Source organism: Triturus cristatus, chromosome 3_1, assembly GCF_964204655.1.
Source record: "Triturus cristatus chromosome 3_1, aTriCri1.1, whole genome shotgun sequence".
Taxonomy (NCBI): Eukaryota; Metazoa; Chordata; class Amphibia; order Caudata; family Salamandridae; genus Triturus; species Triturus cristatus.
In genome coordinates, this window is record NC_140583.1 from 62,680,056 (window position 1) to 62,703,682 (window position 23,627).

Below are 23,627 nucleotides of genomic sequence, written 5' to 3' on the forward strand. Positions count from 1 at the left end.
AAAAAGAGGAAAAACAAAAACAAATATGAAACCAGTGACACTGCCATATACCCTAGATTTCTTCAGTGGCTGATAGAATGAAGTATGTGCAATGCACAGGCAAGATTTCATTGTAACCTAACAGTCTCATTCTGAGATTTATTTGGTTTTGTAGTACAACCTTAATGCTGCTTTAACTGTGTTTTTCACTAAGGATATTGCAATACACAATTGATTACCGATAATCAGATTATAAATATAGCAGTAAAAGATTACACTAAAAACAAAGGAATGACACGGTAAAGTAAACTGTGTAAAATACAAGTATGTAGTATAAGTGTGGGGTGGACAGTTCTACCTGGAATGAGAGCATGTAGAAGGTTGCTAATGGAACATGAGTTAAAATTAACCACAGTCTCTCGCAGTCTTAGACTAGGATTCAATTTAGCTCATGACCCTCGTGCAAACTTACAACACAAAAGCAGAACTTACCCGCTTCGACATTAGGTCAAAACAGAGCTTATTTTCACTGATGCAAAGACTGATAATACCCTAGGGGAATAGAATAAAACACAAGTTATAATACTCTGGGTTGTGGTATAGAATCAGCAGTGGAGATACATTAACATGGATCATAATGGAACTCACACTAAAATATAAAAGCCAAATGAGCACACTGTTCAATTGAGAGCCCCTGGGAAATCCCCATGTGAGTGCCTTTGGTGAGCTCGTGACAGGCTGGATGAAGACAGGTAACTTCATAATATACAGATTCATACCTGGAAATCTGGTAGCAGCAGCATTCACAGGCTACAGTGATCTGGATTCCCTGCCATACTGAATAACTCAACTGACTTCAATAGAAAAGAAACCCATTCTAGTCCCAAAGAAGACTCTTCAGGAAGAAATGTACAGCCTTTTGGTTTAGCTGTAATGTTTACCCTTGAAACAGCAAATTAACAACATGACATGAAATTCAAAACACTTATTGGGTAATGTGGATCAGGTGGTAGTATTAAAGGAAATGAAGGCTGTATTTTAAAAAACAGGGCTGCGTGGTTTACAGAACAAGAGCACCAGTTAAAACGATGGGGTGATAGAACTAAACCAGCAGAAGCATATGACATATTTACAAGGAGGTGCATCCAAGCACGAGTTAAATTTAATACAGGCTGAGTAACGAGTTGCACATATAAGCGCTTCCAACTAAACACTGGATGTATTATGATGGGATGTCATTGAAACAATCAATTTGAGCTATTTGTCAGAAACAGTAGTCGAAAAATGTTACAAGTTACCTATTAATCAGGTGACCCCATCCTCAATGAAATTCCCAAGTGTATATGCAAAGCAGATATGGCCTTCTATTTAATGCCACAGTTAACTCATTTTTCAACTTGCTTGGATTCATCAACTATCCCAAATTCTAGGAGACAGTCGGTCCTTCACCTTAGTTTTAAATAGAGCACAGAGTCGACCCAAAGGTTTATGGAACAATTTCCTTATTTGATGAAGATACTAGGCAGTTCACAAGTATCCTCTTGGAACAATCGGTAGTTTTAGTGGACAAAGCTAATCCTATGCGCTTTTTCAGGCATGTTTTAGGAAGGTATGTGAGAGCTTGGATAACATTACCATTTTAAATATGTTAGCCTAGAAACCAATTGAGAGGCACAAACATCACACTATGGGGTTGATTCCGATCCTGTATTTTTTTTCCCGTACGACTCGTATACGTATTTTTTTACGTACCAATCATACAAGTACCGTACAAACGGTGAAGTACCATTCGTACGGGGAAAATACATACGAATCGCCTCGGGAAAAGTCTACGAGACGTCCCCGGACAGTTTTACGTACGAGTCGTAAAACTGAAGTCCGAGCGCACAAGTACAATCCGTACCGGCGTTCCGAATGCACAAGCGTATGGAAAACGTCCCGTACGGAGCGAACTGTGTATGACCCCTACCCCGGGTACACTTGTGCCCGGGGTACGAGTCGTACGGCCCCCCCACCCTACCCGCGTATGTAGGCGCTGTTCCCCCAGCCCCGTATGTACGCGCCGTACCCCCAGCCCCGTATGTATGCGCCGTACCCCCAGCCCCGTATGTACGTGCCGTACCCCCAGCCCCGTATGTACGTGCCGTACCCCCAGCCCCGTATGTACGCGCCGTACCCCCAGTCCCGTATTTATGCGCCGTAACACCAGCCCCGTATGTACGCGCCATACCCCCAGCTCCCTATGTACGCGCCGTACCCCCAGTCCCGTATTTATGCGCCGTAACACCAGCCCCGTACGTACGTGCCGTACCCCCAGCTCCCTATGTACGTGCCGTACCCCCACCCCAACCCCGTATGTACGCGCCGTACCCCCAGCCCCGCATGTACGCGCTGTACCCCCAGCCCCGTATGTACGCGCCGTACCCCCAGCCCCGTATGTACGCACCGTACCCCCAGCCCCGTATGTACGTGCCGTACCCCCAGCTCTATGCGCTGGTGGTACGGCGCGTACATACGGGGCTGGAGTGGGGGTACGGCGCGTACATACGGGGCTGGGGGAACGGCGTGTACATACGGGGATGGGGGGGGTACGGCACGTACATACGGGGCTAGGGTGGGGGTACGGCACGTACATACGGGGGGTGAGGGGTATGGTTCATACATATGCAATGTTGGGGTATGCACCGTACATGATGACATGTACGATGTGGGTGATGGCGTGTATGGTGCGTACCGGGCCCCCTTTTCCCCGTGCATCGCGGCGTACTTAGCTTTTCTGGCACTTTTTGGCTCCCATAAAAATATAGCTGTGCGGAGTGCTGTGGGTACGAATCGTACTTGCTGGTCCGTAAAACGCTGCCTGACTCCGTGCGGACGTCGCGGACGCGCTGTCCAGGATCGGAATTGTATGCATTTTTTAGCCGTACGGTGTTTTTTACGATTCGTACGGAAATGGTATTTCTGTAAGAATCGTACTTGCTGGTTTGTACGGTGGAATTCCCGGGTACGAGTCGTACGGAGAAAACGCTCCGTACGACCATTTGTACCCGGGTTTTACAGGATCGGAAATGGGAACCTTTATGTCTGTTTCTTAGATGCTCTGGTTTTACAAATCGTCCGGAGCTATAATAACAGTATAAAAAATAAAAATACATATAAAACCATAAAGACATCGATTTTGTTGAGCAATACGAGATACTAGCAGTTTGCTACAAGTGAGTGTGCAAGTATGCTAATGTTAAACCAATTTCAGCACAATGGTCGAATACAGATATGTCAGTTTCGGTCAAACTATATCCTTAAATACTCTAAAAACTATAACTTTGTTAGCATCTTAAAATTCCATTTATAATATCAGTACGAAGAATATACAGAGACATGACGTAACATTTTTCATTATACAAGCTAAATACATAAAGGTGTAAGAAGATAATTTAAAGTGCAAATGCAAAGATATCCTGCAACAATTTTGTTTAAAATTAATAATTAATCGAGCTTGGACGAACCCCATGGATAAAACTCAAGCACTAGCCTAAAAGATGCACAATGCATTCATTATGCAATACTGTTTACATAGCAGCATACATGATATCAAAAGTGCAAGTGCGTAAGTGCTGTGAAAATTCCATTTATCCATTGATCGTTTATAGAACCAGCTAGCTGGTACAAAATTATTCTGAATATACCATGATGTCTTCAAAAGTATAATACGAGGACCCTGCAATTCTAATTATAATATGTAGTAAATGTTGTCTACCGTGGACCCTCTTCAACATACCACAGCCTAATTCTTCCCATTAGTTCTTGTCTAAAATATATTTAAAAAATGTTTTAAAAAGATATACATTTTAAAACACACGTGTTCGCTCGAGAGGGAAGTTACGTGCCTCCTCGGCTTTGGCGATGTCATATTTCAAATACAATGGCTTCAGTAAGCAACGTTGTAACGGTTGTAATAGGGGACAAACAAATAAGATTTGATTTAAATCCTGTACCCAGCTTCCCCACAGATGGCAAAGTCTGTCTTTCCTGGCTAACTACTCCCATGCTTCTGTTATAATTTGTAAGGGCAGCTGATTCATCCGTAACAAAAGGGTAGTTCTGCGCACTCATTGCGGGAGATTCCATACAGCATACGGTTGAGGTTGTTTATAAATACTACTCCCAGCTATTACATCATTACCGGAATGTCCCAGACATAGAGCAGTATCTCTTTTACAACTTACTTCATAAATGGTCTTCTTAATTAGCGTTTCCAAAGCTAGTTTTGGTGAAGAGCCTATGATGCTCTGCCCAATATCAAATAAAAGTGCAGCTTCCACATGATTCCTAAACACAAAGCTTTTCCCCTTCAGGCTTGCACATATTCCATCTTAATCCTGGCCATTAAGGCATTAACCCATCCCAAACATGCAGTCATTACAAACACATAGGTCGAGAGGAGTCCAAATTCAAGCCTGATCGCCGCCATGAGGGCTGCTCTATTCAAATGACAGATCTGTCGCCAAATACATCCCTCAACCTCATCAAAATAAACCCACTGCTTTTCGTCCACTAGTTCACAAGCGTAACTCTGTGCTGGAGTTTAACTTTACAAATCGATAAAACATGTGCAAAGTGTCTTTGTCCACAACATTTGTAGAATCAACCAATAGCGCATGCCTGAGATATATCATTACTTCGACATTGGTCAATGTGGTCACTACTCGAACATCTACTTGTAAAAAAAAAATCCCAGATACAGATACAATTTCACAACATCAATTTTGCCTTTCCCTAGGAACCAATGCATATTTTTCCTGACTCTACACCCCAATGTCTGAAAATCATGATATCACTTTTTGCTATGTATATTTTCAAAAAATTATCATCGGCATAGCGTACCAGCTCATTAAGGCGCCTTTGATGTCCTATCGGGGTTAGACCCATCAGAATGGCATCTTCCGTGTAAAGCAGACAACGCAATTTCATTGTGCCTGATTTTGGGGTTCCCCTTTTCACTGTCCCATCCTACTCTGCAAGTCATTGATATAAGGAGAGAAAAGGAGAGGGGCTAATAGTCACCCTTGCTTCAGCCCATTATGTGTCTCTACTATATTCTACAGGCCCTGTATACCCTCCATCAAAACCTGAGTCCAGGTTGAGGAGTGCAATGCTATAATCAGTCTCAGCAAATTCATGGGGATCCCCACTGCATCCAAATTTCCTCCAAAACGTCCCCTGGTCTTCCCGGTTGAAAGCTGTGTAGAAATATATACAGGCAGTATACTGGGCCATTCCCTTCCCCATTGGATATTTTTCAATCAGGGTTTGCAAGACGGTAATATTTATTATGCTTACAAAACCCTGCCTGCTCTGTCAGGACAAGATTATTTCTGAAAGCCCACTCTTGAAGGTGGAGAAGGCACTTTTAGCGAATAATTTTCCGGTTGCAACTATGCGATTTGCCTACAACTGGCAGTGGACGTTCTATGGCCCTTTTTATATAATGGAACCACAATACTTCCTGTCCAAGAATATGGAATAATGCTGTATGTATAGCAATACGAACATACCGGGAAAAGGAATTGGGCCCATGCAGAGCTATCTTGTTTCATTTCCGCTATTATGAAATCATCAGGGCCCATCACACCTGAGTGCCTTGCCCCTTGTGAGGATATGCTACTCCCCTGGACTGACACTCCGTCCTCAGGACTACAACTGGACCCTGCTTACCTGTCTCCCTGTCTCCTCCTTTACTTCCAGGCTCCTACCTCCGACAGCAGCTGCTTCTACTCCTTTTAGACTTCACCTTCCACACGCTTGCTCTCCGGTCATGTGACCGCAACAAGAGACCCGGACTGGATAAAACCGGAAGAGGTGGTCCAGGAAGCGCTCTCCTCCGGAAGCCCAAGAACGAAGAAGGTGGAACAGGAAGAAGACGAGAGACGTGCCGAGACCTTCTTTATACCCCCGACTGCAACGTTCCTGCCGAAGACCGAGGATATAAGCAAGTCAGCACAGAGACCGGGTGAAGAGGCTGTCTACACCTGCCAAGAGCCTGAGAGGGAGCCGGACCCGATCTGGTACCGTGAAGAAGCCGCCCGCGTCCCAGGAGGGACGTGGCTCAACAAGGTACGGAATCGCAAAGGCAGTGCATAGGGAAAAGACGGCGGGAGTAGAAAACCCGGCCTGGGTGGAGGGAGCTAACCACGTAAAGGCGGGGTTGTTCTTAATAAAAGCAAATGCCACACACGCTCACTGGTGTTGGTTCTGGGTGATTCCTCCCTGCACTCCTCGATCCCTATCGTTTTCTGTCCAGACAGGACCTTCTCCTTACGGGGTATTTTCTGTTCTTCTTTTCCTTTATGTCTTGCACTCTGGCAAAACTAGGGGACATCGACATACAGCGATACCTGACGTATGGAGGTACCATCCCTGTCTCCTTTCTGAAGAAAGAAGAAGAGACTTAAAGGCGAATGCCGTGCCAAGACCCCGGAGAACCTACCTTTTTGTTCTTTATATTCAAAACCCATACTGCCAACCTATTATTTCAATAAAACCCCTTTAACTCCTATACGGCTGTCTCTGTCTGCTTCGACACCACGCCATACCCCTTTAATGAAGCTCTCTATTTCTTTACAAGAAGGGGAAACATAGTCATTCCCCACATGGAGCTCCTTAGATGCCTCATACTTGGATCCAGTTGGAATCCTCCACCTTTCTTCACTCTGACCCCTCAGTTCTCTTTCTTTTCTGTTTTAGTCTACTAATTTCCCTTTGCCTAATCAGAGAGGATTGCTTAAATTGTTCCCTTACTAGTCCATTTATCTCCTGATTTAACCTTTTTATCACCACCCGAACTGAACGTGGGTTGCTTAGTTCCTCTGGCCCAATTTTTCTTGCCACAGGATCTAAATAAGAGAAGATTTTTTTCCTACCACAAAATGGGATTTTCCTGTATAGGACCACAGCTCACCTTTTCAACCAGCCTCCTCAGGCATATAATACTTTTATTCAACCAAAAGGTACGCCCATTTGTTTCATTATACGTGATTCTATCGTCTCTAGAATTCCAGGGCTCTAAAGACTTGAGCTCCAAACTAACTCCCACTGATAAAATACTATGGTTTGTCCCCAGTGCCTTAAATTGGGAGCAGGCATCAAAAAGCAGGTAAGATACTACCATGTAGTCAATAAGTGACTGCCCCCGAGAGGCGTGGGAAGTAAGGGAGGCTGGAGGATCCTCTGAGAATCTCCCTTTTAAAATAACAAAATCATTCATTCTCAAGCAGTGCAGAAAATATCAATCCTCGCTTATCTGACCTAATGTTATCCGGCAACATTAGCTCAGGGATAGTCCATACATCCTCCAGTTCCTGGTTACGATAGACTAAGGAAGAACAGTTGGAGATTTTTGCATTACAATCTCCCACCATCAATATCATTGTGCATTCTTCAGAGATACTGATTTTATGGATAAAAGGGAAAATAGATTCAACCAGGGAATCAGACACCCTCCCAGGGGGAATATACACATTTACCAGTAACAGGGACTGGTACTGACTAAGCCTCCCATTACCCAGCTTAAGCTTAACGGCCATGCAAAAGTTAGACAGATGGGAGAAGACCAGGGGGTTCCAATTTATCCTGCAACTAAGTAAAATAGCTAAACCAGCACTTGCATGACCCTTTACTGAGTGTTTTGCTGCACAGAAGAAAACAAAAAAGTTGGCAAAATTAAAATCCGTGCAGCACCATGTATCCTGTAGACAGATTATCATTGGATCATGTTGCATTAGGGCATCTAGCTAAGAGTTGGGGTTTCCTAGCCCAGCCATGTTTCAGGACAAAACCTTTTTTCGGAGGTCAACCTCCGCAGCTTAGGGATTGTTTTCCCTTCTTTGGTAGCATTCAAGGAGCCAGCTACCCGACTCCACTGATCCACGTCCTCCCCTCCTCTATGGTCCATGATGTTTTTAGCCACTGGTCCTAGCATGTTAATCACTCTTTTTCCTGAGGTATTACCAACTGATATTTTAATATATCTTTCGGATTTACAGCCTCCTTAGTGTTGGGTACGCTCCACCAATGTCCTGGAGATCCTCCCAATGGGACACACATGGGACAAAATCTGGCTCCTGAAATGGAAAAACATCAATCCCTTTTTTTCTAAAAAGATCTACATAAGCCAATGCTAACATTGCAATTATTCCAGAGCTAGAAGTTACTCTGGCAAGTGGGAGTTCACTTCTTGGTACTAAACACACCCGTCTCAATATCTTTGCTTTTAACCAATCTCAGATCTTCAATTTCACATAATAGCTGCAGGAGAAACTTTTTATTGAAAGGGCCCAGTTCTCTGTCAAATAGTGACACAAAGTCCAAGGTATTTACTCTTGTCCTGGCCTTTGTACTACACGTACCCTATCACTCAGCCTTGATTCAGACACTGGCTCTGGCATTTGTGCTATAGGGGAAGTGAAAGTAGGTCCTCCCACACACATCCTCCCATGGCTGAGATCTAACCGTACAGGGATAGTATCTCCACCAGTGGAGTTGGAGTGGAAGCTATCCCCTACCTGTCCTACCTCTGACAAAGCATTGTATATCTTTACTACAGTGTTCTGAAAGTCTGGGTTTATCTTTATTTCATGAGCTACGAATTCCTGATTTGTCAATATTTTGTGGTTGTCCCACTTAGAGCACAATTCACTCCCATTCTGTCCCTTGTGCCCTTCTTCTAGTCCTAAACCCCTCTTAGTGGTTCATCTTTCAGAATATTATATGATGGGAGAGGAATTGCATCAGGGTACTCAGGATTCCGACCAGCCAGGGCCCGACGGGATTAAACTCACTACCTTTCTGCTGCAAGGATGAATCAACGGGCTCCTCGAATTGAGTTGGAAATCCTAGCTTGTTCGGCTCATGTTTTACTATGTGCCGGTCCCTCTTCATCTACCTGAGGGGCAGCCTCCCCTGGGGGAAAATCCTCTGACTGAACCATAGGTTGTCTAATGACTGAGGCATCAGTTGTTAAAACTGTATCGCGGGACATCCAAATTTGCCCTCCCTTCCCTATCTTCATTAACACCTTCATTCAGTGTATGCCAGGCATCTTGTGCCCTTTCATTTGAGGTTGCTTCCAAATTCGATAATCCCAAAGATCGCATCAGCGAAGCACTCAAAGGAGTGCCACTGTACACAGCTGGCATAATAGGATAGCTAACACGATTATCCGGTGACAATCTCAAGGCTGATTCTGGAGCACCTAGCACACATTGCATTTTTTATTTAGCCTCTATTTCTTGATTGTTTTCCAGAAATATGGCAATGTCTGGGAGTGTAAGGTCCTCCAGATCCTCATGATCAAAACTGCAGTTAACAATCTGGGATGCTCGTAGGGTCACTTTAACTGGTAGGGGACCTGGTGGTGGCTCTAGAACTCTCAAGGGACTCGTTATAGAAGTCAAGATCATATGTTCCATTTTAGCCACAGATTCAGCTGACGGATTTATATCAACAGCGACAATTGCTTAGTGCTTAGCCTTGTCATTATCCGAGTCCATGTCCATTCCTGATTCAGATTCAGTCTTTCTGACTTCTGTCAATAAAGCACATTCATCCGCTTCCATTTCCATTTCACTTCTGGATATTACAGCATCTGATGGTAAAATACAGTCATCAATGGCCTAAATTAAAGGGATTGGTACAAGAGAATTCAATTTAGAGAACTTGGGGTGATGCAAGACTGTCGACTCGGGGAGAGCAGTATACATGCTTGTTATATCTGCATCAACAACACCTGGAGCCATTCCTGTTTCCTTATTCCGTAGCGTTGAATTCCTCAAGCAGTGAGACAGCAGTGAGGGATGAGATTTCAGGTGGGACAGGCAGGTTCCAGGCTTCTTTCGCCTGATGGTCTTTATTAATGTTGGAGAACTGGAGTGGTTAGAGGAAACCCCTGAGGAGCCAGGAGGAGATCCTTGCGATTCTGTAAGGGACTCTGAGGACGTAATTAAGGGATCAGAGTGCAAACACCTAGAGGGCATCTTATTGACCCACAAAAAAGATGATGCGCCTTTTAGCAGGAACGTCTTCCTTACATTCCTTGTTAATTTATTGGGGGCTATCTGGAGCCACCTTTGCGGGCAGTTAGTTATCAAGTTCCTTTTGCCAATGGATTGCGCCGCCACATCTCTACAGTCTGCAGCTGAGGAAGAGGGGCATGAGCACGCGGTTCTAACCAAATCGAAATTATGGTAAATTTACTGTGGCTTTAAAAGGATTTCACTTGCTGCCATGCTTACTGGGTTGCAGGACTATATGAGGACTATGTGAGGGCTGTGTGATAAAAGGTGTGATGGATAAGGCTGGGTAGCTCTCCCAACTCCAAAAGCCACCCCCAGACCTAGCTGGGCCACCACCGTGGAGCGGAGCTCCACCCGTCCTACGAAAGCTAACCGGCAGCTGCCTTGCCTGTTGAACAACCCCTTTGTGCCTCTTTTCCTGGGGCCTCAGTCAAACAACATACTACTGCTTCACCTACCTGCTCCTATTGCTCCAGCTGCCAATGGTAATACTTAACAGGGCAGTCGCGATGGCAGCAGAACAATATTTAGCAAGGTTAGTGGAAAAGATGAGGTAAAGACACTTGAGACACCGAGGCTTGAGGCTCTAAGGTGTTTATCTGCACTGGGCAAGACTAGCTGGAAACAGGCAAACGGTAGGTCAGGGGGGGCACCCTTCAATGGGGGGCCAGTTCTCCTCACTCCTTCCACTCAAACCCCTGCCTCACCCCTGTCTCACTGTCACCATTGGCGTCAGCATAGAGGCTCCAAGTTTGAGGCTTCAGCACTCCCGCTGCAATGCGGTGCAGCCCCCTGCCTGCTCTGTGCGGTTGTGCGGCTACTGAAAATCGCAGCTCTGGTCGGCAGTTGGCCGCTACGGCTTGGCTAGGTCTCGGCTAGGCTCGGGCAGGGTTTGGGTATGAACACAGCCTGACCTCAACAGCACAACGCATCGGGCAGCAATAACCATACCTCAGTTAGTTAGTACTCACTGCAGCTGCTGCTGCGGACTCTGCTGCCTGTAGGATTTGCTGGGCGTGCTGGAAAATCCGGGGTGCTGGGTCGTGGTTTGTGGCTACGCTGGGAACGCTGTTTTGCCACGATTACGGAGGATTTGGAGGCCCAATTCACTCACCACCGTTTTACCTTCAAATCAACACCATTGGTTGCACCAATTTGTTTGTCAAACGTGTCATCAGTGAACCTCAGCAACAGACTGAGACTTTCAAAAAGTAAAGTCCAGCTTTGATGTCATCTTAGACTGCTCCTCAACTTTTGATAGGGTTAATCATCAATTTTTATGGTTGAAACAAATCAATTGGGGATTATCTGACACCTGAAGGTAATTCAAATCCACTTTAGTTTGTGAATATCTGTAAAAGTTAGGAATGTCTCTAGAGTGGCCAAAAAATTGCAACAGATTATGGTCTGAAGTAGGGTGGCATGCTTCCACTTCTGTAGCTGACTTTGGAGAAGGCCTACGAAGAGTTAAAAACTTCCTGCCGAAAATAGGAGATCAGCACACCCCCCCTACGTCCGCCTGGACGCAACCGCATTTCATTTCCAACAATCACTTGGTTCACTACACAAGTACAACAAAGATAACAACTTGGTAGTGGGTATGAACAAAGCCAGAATTACTGCATTTGGAAGATTGAGTGGTTGATAGAATTGCAACTTGGGGCAGGCCAAAATTGATCTAGAAGACTCTTACCAATACAAATGGGTCCGGCTTGATAAAAGGGCGGCCCCACAACCAATTGAAATGCATTGCAGATAAAATCTGCTTAATTTCAATTGTCCTTAAGAAGGCTAGATAATATTTTGTCGGGTCCTACAGTTACCTTTATTGTAACAGTCCCTAGTTCTAAAAATATCTCCCTTCACTGGATTTTGGGGACAGATTCAATTAGGGTCTTGAATTTTGCTTTAACAATTGTATTCAAGATATCTTTAATCTGCCAAACATGTGCTCTCTATCTCAACTTAGGTTTGAATCAGGAATGGTTAGCAAGATACATAAACTGGACATGCAATTATTTCAAAAGTTGAGTAGTGTGATGGACATTTCCTCGAAACCTGAAAGACAAGATCCTGCACAAAGAATTTAAATCGCATTTTAAATCAATTAGGATTATCCGAAGAATGGAAACAGTGCACAAATTATCATGATTTTTTAGTATTGGTTAAAGAGGCTAATAAAAACTCCTCTTTTATTTTGAATGTCTGGGAAAGGTTAGTAATCAGAAAACAGAAACATTCACACTGAACACTAAAATCAGACATAACCTCTTTTATTTAATTGACCATTATAAAAATAGTGTTCACACAAAATACATGGGGGCAGATTTACAAGCCTCTTGCGCCACTTTTGTGTCACTTGTAACATGGGAAAAGTGACGCAAAAGTGGCGCAAGGGGCTTGTAAATCTGCCCCATGATGTGTAGCCTCTTGCACATTCTCCACATTGTAGATCTAGAAGGAGGTTGACATAGGGCTTAGTAATTATATATTGGTGTTGTAGAATGTGTAGCGACAACTTCAAATTTGTTACTCATCTGTTTTGGCCACGCCAAAATTTATTAAAAGATGGTAGAATTTACTTGAGGCTGTTTTTGTAAACTCAAGGTTTCTACCATCAAACAAGCAATCAGCCGCCGTCTAAAAAGGTGAGGATGGACAGCTCATTTGTCGTTTAAAAAAATGCATGGGCAGGTCCTTGTCACTGCTGGAGTCTGTTTCTCCAGCTGTGCATTTTTCATCATGTGACACTGTCGATTTTCCCTCCCTCTTCGACACTAAAACGGGCAGTAGCACAAATTTTAACAACAGGGATTTGTGGGGAAATCATTTTTATCTGATTTTACTGGTATACTTCATTTTAATTTCTAGACTGAAATTTTGACGGTTTTTAAGAATCTATAATTCTATTTGAATAAATATACAAGCCACAAACTGTATAATACTCAACCCAGAATGAAAAATTTCCTAGCTAACGTAACGGAAAGTTTCAATTCTATTAAGAACTCGGAGGCGAGGATTATGCTGTACTTTCTACGCTTTATTCACAGCAGCCATTCAAAGATAACAAACTACTATTCCCATGAACCAAAGGGAATAGGAAAGAAACAATAGAGAGTCCCAGGATAGACAGTCCTCTTGCAATGCACCAATCACAGGGCCCCCAGGAGTATGTAGTCCTCTGTCTCTCTTCACTCTCCCTCATTCGTCGCTCTAAGCCAGCTAGTCCAAATCTTCAGGAATCTTGTTTGCCGGCATCGCCTGCAGAAGCAAAGCACAACGTAAGCGACAGCGATGGCTAAGGTTTAACCCTAATAGGGAGGGAAGATCTTAGCACATGAACAACATCCACAGAACAAATTCCAGAACCACATAATAGAATCATCAAATACAAAACTCATTACTTACCCAAATACGAGGGCGGGGTACAGACCTGAAACAGGTACTCTGGGTGGGATAATCCTCGCCTTCGAGTCCTTAATAGAATTGAAACTTTCCGTTACGTTAGCTAGGAAATTTGTCATTCTATGTCAGGACCGGAGGTGAGGATTATGCTCATTTAAAGCTTGCTCACCACCAAGTGTGCCATGTCTAGCACCGGCTTAAAATAAAACTGCTTAAAGGTGGATTCGGAAGACCAGCCTGCTGCATTCAGAATGTCTTCCAGGCGAGCTCCCAGGGCAAACGCTTTAGAAGCCATGGCCCCTCTGGCCGAATGGGCACCAAAGCTCCGCAGATCAATTCCGGCCTCCTGCCTCACCCAACGAACCTAGCGGGCGATCGTGAGAGAGGAAACAGCCCTATGAGGCTTCTTTAGTGCAATGAGTAATTGTCGCTCACCCGGAGGCCGGAATTCCTCAGACATCTCTTTGTAAGCTTTGAGGCAAGCAACGACACACAACTTAGGAGAATCCGGGAAAACGGGGTAAGAAACTGATGTCGTTCAGCACTTTGTCCTCCGCCGGATCGTGTAGTTCACCCCAGAAGGAGAATAGATCCGTCCTGACACATCCAGTGCTCGCACATCTGAAACGCGCCTGCAAGATATGAGGCAGAGGAGCATGGCCAGCTTGGCTGAGAGTTTCTTCCTTGATAGGAATCTGTTAGGTTGCCACGACAAGAACAAGTTGAGAACTTGGTTCACTTCCCACAACTGAGAGCAACGAGGTTCGGGAGGCAAGGAAAGTCTAATGCCACGCAGAAGTCAACAAACCAAGGGGTGACCAGCCGAAATGGCAGTCCGGAAGGTGTTAATGGTCCTATAAGCCAAACCCTCCTCCACCAAGGCTGCCAAGAAATTCAAGAAATTCAGTATGGCCGTTACATCTGCTGCCACGGGATTGAAACTCTGTGGCAGACACCAGCGAACCCATCGTCTCCACATAGAGCGGTATCGCTTGAGGGTACCATCGGCCCAGGCCTTGGACATGAGTCTCTCAGCCGCTCCCGAAAGGCCTGGGACTGCCCATCGTCCCCTGTGATCCGCCACGCCATCAGAGCCAGGGAGCCCTGGGTGATGAGAGGATGGGGAAGCCCGTCCGGACAGAGCAGAAGAGTCAGAAACCGGGGGAGTGGGATTGGAAAATCCCAAGAAAGTTCCAGAAGAACCGGAAACCAGACTTGAGACCTCCAGATGGGCGAAATCAACACTATGCTCACCTGCTGGCAACGCACCTGGGCCGAGACTCTCATCAACATTGCGAACGGCAGAAAGGCATACCCTGCCTCTTCCCTCCAATCCTGCAGGAAGGCATCCGTGGCCGCCGCCAATGGATCTGGCCTCCAACTGAAGAACCGGGGAAGCTGAAAGTCCAGACGGGAAGTGAAGAGGTCCGTCGAGAAAGGGACCCAGATGCCCTAAAGGTCCGCAAAAACCCCCGGGTGAAGCTTCCAAAGGCTCATGTCATGGGAATGGCGCGAGTGGAAATCCGCCACCTGATTGTCGAGGCCCGGAAGATATTCTGTCGTAACCGAGACATGGTGATCGAGGCAATACTGCCAGAAATTCACTGCCAAGTCCGCCAGAGCGCACAAACGCGTGCCCCAAGATGATTTATGTACTGAACGGCCGATATGTTGTCCATCTTGAGGAGAACACAGGACCGGACCGACTCCTTGGTCCAACACTTGATCGCAAACGAGCCCGCCAACAGCTCCAGACAATTTATATGAAGCTGTTGCTCCTATGGAGACCACACACCCCCTGTAGTGAACTCTCCACACCCTAGCCGGATCTGCTGGCGTCGGACTCAAGGACAATATCGAGCGCGGAACCAAAAATCGCCCACCCGTTCCAAGCCTCCATGTTGGTCAACCACCATTGGAGCTCCTCCCTGGCGTCTGCAGAGAGGGCGACCTTCTGCGAGTAAGAGAGACCCTTGCGCAGGTGGCGAGCTTTGAGGCGTTGGATAGCCCTGTAATGCAGAGGGCCAGGAAAAATCGCCTGGATGGAGGCCGAGAGAAGCCCCACGATCCGGGCAAGCTGACGGAGAGTCAGGCGGGATTGAGCGAGGGCTCTCCGGATCTCGTGGCGGATCTTCGTCATCTTCTGAGAAGGGAGGCTGAGGGTGGACTCCACGGAGTCGATGACAAACCCCCAAAACACCACCTTCTGAGTGGGCACCAATGTGGATTTCGCTTCGTTGACCATGAAGCCCAAGCTCTGAAGGAGGTTGACCGCTGTCTGCAACTGCGACGATGGGACCCGAGGACATTGAGCCATCACTAGGATGTCGTCCAGGTATACAATCAGACGCATGCCTGACGCAAGCAGACGTTCGATCACCGGCCGCAGAACCTTGGTGAAACACCAGGGCGCGGAGGAGAGGCTGAAGGGCAGAGTGGTAAACTCGTACACCCTGTCCCGCCAAGGGAATTGAAGGAACCGCCTGTGCGGGGGGGAAATGGGAATTGTAAGATAAGCGTCCTTCAAGTTGAGGCACGCCATCCAATCGCCGGGTCTGAGGAGGTTGCACAGCAGATGGATTCCTTCCATCTTGAAGTGGCGGTACACAAACCACCCATTGAACTCCCGTAGGTTGATGACCGGACGCTGTGTACCCTCCGACTTGTCCACCAAAAAGAGGTTGCTGGGAAAACCTCTGGGGTGTGGAACGGACTCCACAATCGCCCCTTTGTCGAGAAGAGAGGAGACCTCTTGGTCGACCAGAACGGCATCGGAGGCCGAGAAGGAGAGAGGACACGGTGGTAGAGGTTGTGAAAGGTCCCTGTGAAACTCTAAATGAAAACCCTTGATGGTCTGCAGGACCCAGGCGTCTCCGGTGACAAAAGTCCAGGCCTGGGAAAAATGCACCAGACGGCCCCCCTCATTTAGACGGGAAGAAGAGAGAACACTCACCGGACACAATGGAGGCTCCACCGCCTCGGCCGCCTCTGCCTTTCCCACGATGTCCTCTGGTCGGGTAGAAATTGCCGAATCTGGCTTGATCCTGGTATTGACCACCTCCGGAGCCTTGCCCCCTGCCCTGATTTGGCCGGCCAGACGAGCGGCCCCTACCTCGTCCGGCCCCCCAGAAAACCAGAGGATGGAAAACTCTGCGAATCGAGGATTGGGCCTTGTTCAACGATGTGAAAGTATTCACAAACTTGCCTAATTCCTTGATGAAGGGCTCCCCGAAAAGCCCTTCTTGTGCCACGGAGCCAGTCTCCGAATCGGCTAAATCCCCAAGTTTGGGGTCAACCTTGATAAGTAAACTTCTGCACCTTTCTGTAGAAAGCGCGGATTTGGGATTCCCAAGGAAGACTACCACGCATTGGGCCCAGGCGGAGAGGGTCTCTGGAGAAATAAGAGATCCCGACTGCTTAGCCTCCTCGGCCATGTCCAGGATCTTAGTAATGGGGCGAGGATATCGAGGAGCTTGTCCTGACAAGTCCGCCAGGACCTATCGATGCCCCTCTTGGGATCTTTAACAAACTTTTAGGGAAAGGTGGCCATGCGCAGGTCAATCTCTGGGGTAGCCGCCACCTTTCCCTCCAAAGTAGGACGGGGCACTCTGCCCGCAGACAGCTCCTGGCTGTGGCCTCTAACGGCCGGCAGATCCTACTGGTCACATACTGGGCTACTTTGTCAGAGGGGGCCCAGTCCGAGGACCGGGGATGCAGGACATCATCGGGGTCGAGATGTCTGAGCAAATGTTCTGCGGGTCAGAAGGTGGGTCAGGGCGGGCGGGGCGCCAGGGACGGGAAGGCCCAGGTTCGTCACCCACATCCCCTGTATCGCCATCCACCGGGGGCGTTGAAGGCACCTGTACAGATTTGCTCACCAAAAACACCTGCTTAAGGCAAGCGAAAGCATCCAAATCCACCCCAGAATCCCTAGGACGCTTAGCAGGTGGGGCTTGGGAATCGGCGGGAATAACACTGTCGACGGACGCAGGACCAGGAATGGTCTGAGAAGCCTTTGTCAATTGAGCGCAAGCTTGCTCTATACGACAAGACAGGCGATCCTCTAAGGGAGCCATGGCCTGCTCCACTGCCCTGTAAATGGAATCGTCCACCACGCTATAAAAATCATCATCAGACTGAAGGGACGTGAGGGGGTCCTCCTCCCACTGGTCATCCTGGTAGGGCTCCTCCTGATATTCTTCTATTAGGCCAGGAAGCCGAGCGCCACCCAGGAAAGTGGGTAATTGGTCAGCCTCAACTATGTAGGAAAGGGCTGGGTGTCAGCTTAATGTAGGGCGAGCTATGCCCGCGAGAATACTGGGCAGAAAACCCTGGGACAAACAGCTCTGGTGTAGTAGGTTAAAGGGTGGCCTGCCAGAAAAAAAACTGTCCCACTACAGACCCCAACAGGAGCGTTATAAACAAGGCCTAAAGGTACAGGCCCCCCAAGCAGTGGAAAAAACACTGACAGCAAAACTGCTTAATGGCAACTACAGACTCGCCTTCACAACGCGAGCATTCACGGGGGCGTAAAATGATCAAATTGCTGCCTGAAAGGCAGTTATACGGACCACAACAGAGCGTTCTGTCAGGCAAGGCTCAAACGATCGTCCGCATCTCCGTTGAGCGATGCGCGGAATGCCGGAGACGCGGACAAACAAGAGGACGCGTCTATGCGCCCTCTAGGGGTTTGAGGAAGACACCGCGAGCCCGCACCACAGACGTAACGGCGGTTAGGGAGTGTGACGCTCCCACAGCCGAGCGAGGGACCGAGTAGTGGTCGCCTCGCAGAAACGGGGAAAACTGCAACTCAGGAACAAATGCCTTGAACAACACGAAACGTGCCTCGCGCATACAGAACACACAAGAACAGAAGGCGGGCCCCCTACAGGCCAGCAGCCAACGCGCTATGCGACCATTACTAGAACCCAGTAAGGGAAAACCCCAGGAACAGTAAGCACAAAGCAACGTATGTAAACAACACTGCGCGCAGCACTGCCAGTGAGAAGAATCACATGAAAACACTGTACAGAATTACACAGCAGAAATGAGGGAAACAAAAAAACGACACTTAGCTTGGCTGCAGCAGCGAAGAAAGAGGGAGAGTGAAGAGGGACAGAGGACTACATACTCCTGGGGTCCCTGTGATTGGTGCATTGCAAGAGGACTGTCTATCCTGGGACTCTCTATTGTTTCTTTCCTATTCCCTTTGGTTCATGGGAATAGTAGTTTGTTATCTTTGAATGGCTGTTGTGAATAAAACGTAGAAAGAACAGCATAATCCTCGCCTCCGGTCCTGACATAGAATTGAAAATCTGCCTAACATTTTAGACGCACCTAGTCACTGCCCTTGTCAGACAAGCCTTTTTCAATGAGAGCCTGACCTAATCTACTTGAAGATCTGTCACTCGGCCAATCGCCTAAATGCACTACGTGTCACTGAACCAGCAAAGTACTTACCTGCTCTCCGATGGGTATTGCTCCATCTAACCTACCTTAGGTGGTTACCTTCACCCCGATATGCACCACTCCATGGATGTTAAACTAAATGATTACCTGCATTGAGGTAAGAACTGCTCTATGTAACCTAAACTAAGCGCTACCTACACTCAGATACATATTGTTTTATCTAAGCCCTGACATGCCCAGAGGTGTACTGCAGCATGAAACAAAGCGCTTGCAGTCCAGTGCTCCAAAGCACCTTCACGAAGATAACACAACAACCCTTGGAAGCTGCAAGAGAGGCTGAAAAAGAATCACATGAAACATTCTGCAGGTACTGGTTAAGGTTCAGGGAGGAACAAAGGTTCAAAGAGAGTACTAGGACACCCTACTGCTTTCGAGGAACTGATAAAATGTTGTTTCACAACCATGACCTTCCCCCAATCTGTCCCTAGATAACAGAATGCAAATCGCTACAAGTGCAATGTCATGCCCATGACTGAGATGTGCAAGACGACCGAATGAGGTCTTTTTTGTCAACTTACATGAACTTTACAATTCTTCCTTAGGTGTGCTTTCGCAGAACACACATCGCCTCTGCCCTCAAGAAGTGCTTCGATGCCCCATAGCCTGCAGGTTTTAAGTTTAGGGCTCTGTGCAGGTTGTGTATAGTTCTTCTAATGAAAGGTGCTCTCTTCTTTAGGTTTCCCCTGTACTGAAATCATCTGTGCTACTTTCGGATTCTGAAGATAGTAACTAGGAACTATGGGGCATATCAGCAAGGCCCGGAGTTAAAATTATCGCCGCTTTAGCGTCCGTTTTCGGACAAAAAGCGGCGATAATTTTAACCCTATTAATCCTTGCTTCTTTGCCCTTTCCCTTAACGCTCAGCTTTGCATCTCTAATGAGATGCAAAGTGGGCGTTCTTCACAAGAATAACGGGAGAACTGTCACTAAGCGACATTTCTCCTATTATCAAGCCTTACGCAAAGAAGCACAGCGACAAGAAAAGTATCGATAACCTATGTTATCGCTACTTTCCTTACGCCTGCTTTGAAACTGACTTAGCCATGATTTCCTATGGAAGGTGGATATCATGGCTAAGTATGTGTAGCCCTATCAGTAAGTTGTGCGATTATCGCTGCATTTCCAGCGATAATCGCACAGTTGGCAGCTTGCGCTCTGAATTTTATCGCTTTGGAGATAAGCGTTGCTAATATCACGCTATCTCCGTGATAAAATTCAGAGTTGTCCGGCGATAATTATCCTCGCGCTAAGTGCGCTTAGCGATAATTATCGCCGGCCCTTAATGATATGCCCCCAAGTGGTATTGATTCCTATGAAACATTAGGGCGGCGCAGAGCTCTTGCCTGATTACATGGACAATTTAAATGAAGTGTTGTTCACCCTCTGGATCTAAATGAATGCTCTGATATTTCCCTACTACTCTCCAGTGAAGTTCTGTCTTTTTGTCTCATTGCTGTAGCATCGCACCAGCCCTGCTTTTGTTAAAAGAAAGTCTGAAAAGGTTCATGTTGAGGCAATGAGTGTCTGTGAGAGGGAATGAAGTAACACTATCTACCGTGCTATGTTTTAAGTGAAATATGACTGTGCAGAGCAGGATGGGAGAGTTATGCAGAGGTGACACTACAAAGGATGAAGGAACACCTATGCAAAAGATGGGGGTTTGTACAAAACCCTACTTCTAAGAAGGCCAGTTAAGGGGTGAAGTGTAGGCTGGAGCACATGGGAGCAGGTGCCCAGTCTGCTAGCTGGACAGACAGAGACGTACTGTTTTATGCTCAGAGGGGACATTACTACAGTGTTTTCAGTTAATAAAATGCAGGTTAGCCAGAAGAAAAGGGGGTTAAGGGCATGATGTGGACAACCAAAGACATTTTCTACTGACAATTCTTTAAAATAGAAAACTAGACGTTTTACTTGGTCATTTTTAAACTATTTTTTAATTCAGAAACCGCTTAAACACTCTTTAATAATTCTGGGGCATATTATCAAGGACAGCGTTAAAAATTATCGCCGGTTTAGCGGCAGAAAACTGCTGCTAAATCGGCGATAATGGGCTTGATACTATGCCGCAGAGAATTCCAATAGAAGTCCATGTTCTGGTGTGAACATGGGCTTCTATTGGAATTCTGGAATGCCCCCACGTACTTTTAACTAGAGTTATATTAAAACGGCCATAATACATGAAACCAAGCCTGATCATCTCTGAACAGTCAGTTATCACTTTTCAAGAAGGAAAACCTGGGCTTTGGGTGTGTGTTTTGCCAAACAAGACGTCCGTGTTCTTTGCATTCGACAGATCAACAAAGGAAGCCATTCTGAGAAGTGGGCAGAGGGTCCACGACAACTCATTGGAAGACCAGGAAGCCTGCTAGCATATATTTGCACTCTAACGCCCAATAATGTAACACAACGTAACATAACATGGTCTTCCGAATTTGATCAGGTAGGGTAAAGGAGGCGTATGTGCTCTTTAAAAGAATGGGCATCTTGACTTAAGTACAAGAGATTAAGAGGCAGCTTGGCTAGGCCTGCATTTCAGTTATATGTGCCTTATAACACATCAGCATGCTTCTCTATTCATTGGCATTTACAACAATCAGCTAGGATCCAGAGACTGCACCAGACATACTCACATTTGGATTCTTATCCTCGTCATACTTGTCCATGCGGTAGGCTTCGGCACCTTCTTGAACTGGTCCTTGGAAGCCACAGAGCATATTTCCTCTTGCAGACAAGAAGGGGTTGTTCTGGAACTGGCTGCTTGTGTGAAGGTTGTTCTGTGTGCTTGGCTCAATTGCCTGGGCTTCCTGAGAGATGGTGCCCTTCAGTCCTGAGCTGGCCATTTCGGGGAAGAGCTGCACCAGGCCTTGGCCCGCAGGAGGAATGGCGGCAAAGGAGGTGGGGATGGTGCCCTGATTCAGGGTAGTGACTACCTATGCGAAGACTTTGAAAATACGAAACTGGTGCTCACGGTCCTGTTCAAGGCAGTGCTGCTCCAGCTACATGCACCAATCCTCTGTCTCGATGTCCCGCTGCAGTCGCCGCTCTTCCAACTGTAGCAGGCCGTCTTCCAGGGCCTGCTGTGAGTGTAGAGTCTTTAACAGCAGCTCGTCCAGGGACTCCTTAGTCCTAAGTCCCTTCTGTTCTTCCGTTGCTTGTGGAAAGCACTGAAGCCTGGACCGGGAACTGCGCCTTGAAGGACAGTGGACGAGGCCAAGTTGGGCTCGCTAAAGCCTAACAGAAATAATGGGGACACAAACAGTGTGTAAATAAGTTTCTCAAAGAATCACCAAAAACACACATTGATAGTTTGATGCTGAGTCACACAACTAAGAAGCACAAACACATCTGACAGTCTGAAATCAAAGACAACATCGTTTGTCAATGCGCCATGGAGCAAAGATGGCTTTGTGGACCCTGCACTGTCTTGTGTGAGGTGTTTGCTTTGTATACTGAATAATTACCAAGGAGCAGCTGCAGCTCCATTGGGAAACTTCAGACAGATGGAGTGAGAGAGCAGAGCACATTCTGCATGCACAGAATTAAACGTTATATAGTCTGAGACTAGAGTATACATTAATAATTTTATAAAAATAATTAACTATGAATACCTAGTACAGTTATATATACACTCTAAGGGGCCCATTAGGATGGCGGTTGGAAAATCTCCCCGAACGCTATGGTAGCGGGAAAAGACCGCCAGCAAGGACCGCTGCATAACCGCCAGTCCAATTAGGATGCTCCGCAGTCAAAATTCGACCACGGCAGTCGGATTCTGGCGATTAACATTGCGGCGGCCGCTGGTGCCAGCAGCACAGCCGCGAGTTTAAAAGGAGCATGTCCTGCATCTCCCTGCATTGCGTGGTAGGCACTGCACAGTGCCTGCCATCTGGCACAGGGAAATGTAGGGGGGCCAGTGGACCCACACCCCCCCAAACACATTTGGGGCCTGCAATGGGCCCCCGGAACCAGTCTCCGCCAGCCTTTCAATGGCGGTCCCACCGCAGCGGAAAGGTTGGCTACCGCCGGCGGTGCATAGCCCTGATCCGCAACAATTGCAGCGGTCGAGCTCCACCCACAAGGCAAGCGGGCGGACTGCAACCAGCGGAAATGTGGCGGGCGGAAAATCACACCGCCGCGGTCACGACTGCAATGCTAATCGAACCGGCGGTTTCCCGGCTTTTGACGGTGGGGGGATGGCTGCTGCCAAACTGGCAGTTGCCACCGCCGACCCAGCGGCGGTCATCCGCCCGCCATCATAATCGGCCCCCAGGTCTTTGAAAAGGTCTCCAGCCACGGCTTTATGAAGTAAATCTTTATAAACCTACATACTTTGCTAACTATTAAAAATTTTGCAGGCAGAATTGGCTATGACCTATTCTATTACACAACCTAATGGAGCTTGTTTTTTCACCATGCAAGGTTGAAAAGATAAGCGTACACACTAGAACTCTCAACTGAACCACTCAAGCTCAATCCAGTAACTGCTGGAGCCCTCATGTCCATCTAATCCTTTGAATTCATAGAACTTGGAATAAGAATGATGAAGAAAGTCACTCTGCTCAGTTGGGACATGTCCACAGCACTTCATGACGAAGCAAGGGCACATTGACATCTGGACACATGCAGCATTTCCCAGTCCAAACTGGAAGACCTGCAACCTTCTCAAAGACAAACATGTCCTCCAAGCAGCAAGCACCTCTC

At 46.9% G+C, this 23,627-nt stretch overlaps 1 protein-coding gene across 1 annotated transcript in view; it reads right to left on the reverse strand.

Moving 5' to 3' along the window:
- Nucleotides 1-22,409, reverse strand: part of ACCS (1-aminocyclopropane-1-carboxylate synthase homolog (inactive)) — a 293,968-nt gene extending 271,559 nt beyond the window's left edge. Inside the window, 4 exon segments of the mRNA XM_085645812.1 lie at nt 472-531; nt 21,557-22,068; nt 22,071-22,157; nt 22,388-22,409. Coding sequence (XP_085501938.1) covers nt 472-531; nt 21,557-22,068; nt 22,071-22,157; nt 22,388-22,409 — 681 coding nt within the window.
- Nucleotides 22,410-23,627: the final 1,218 nt, after the last annotated feature.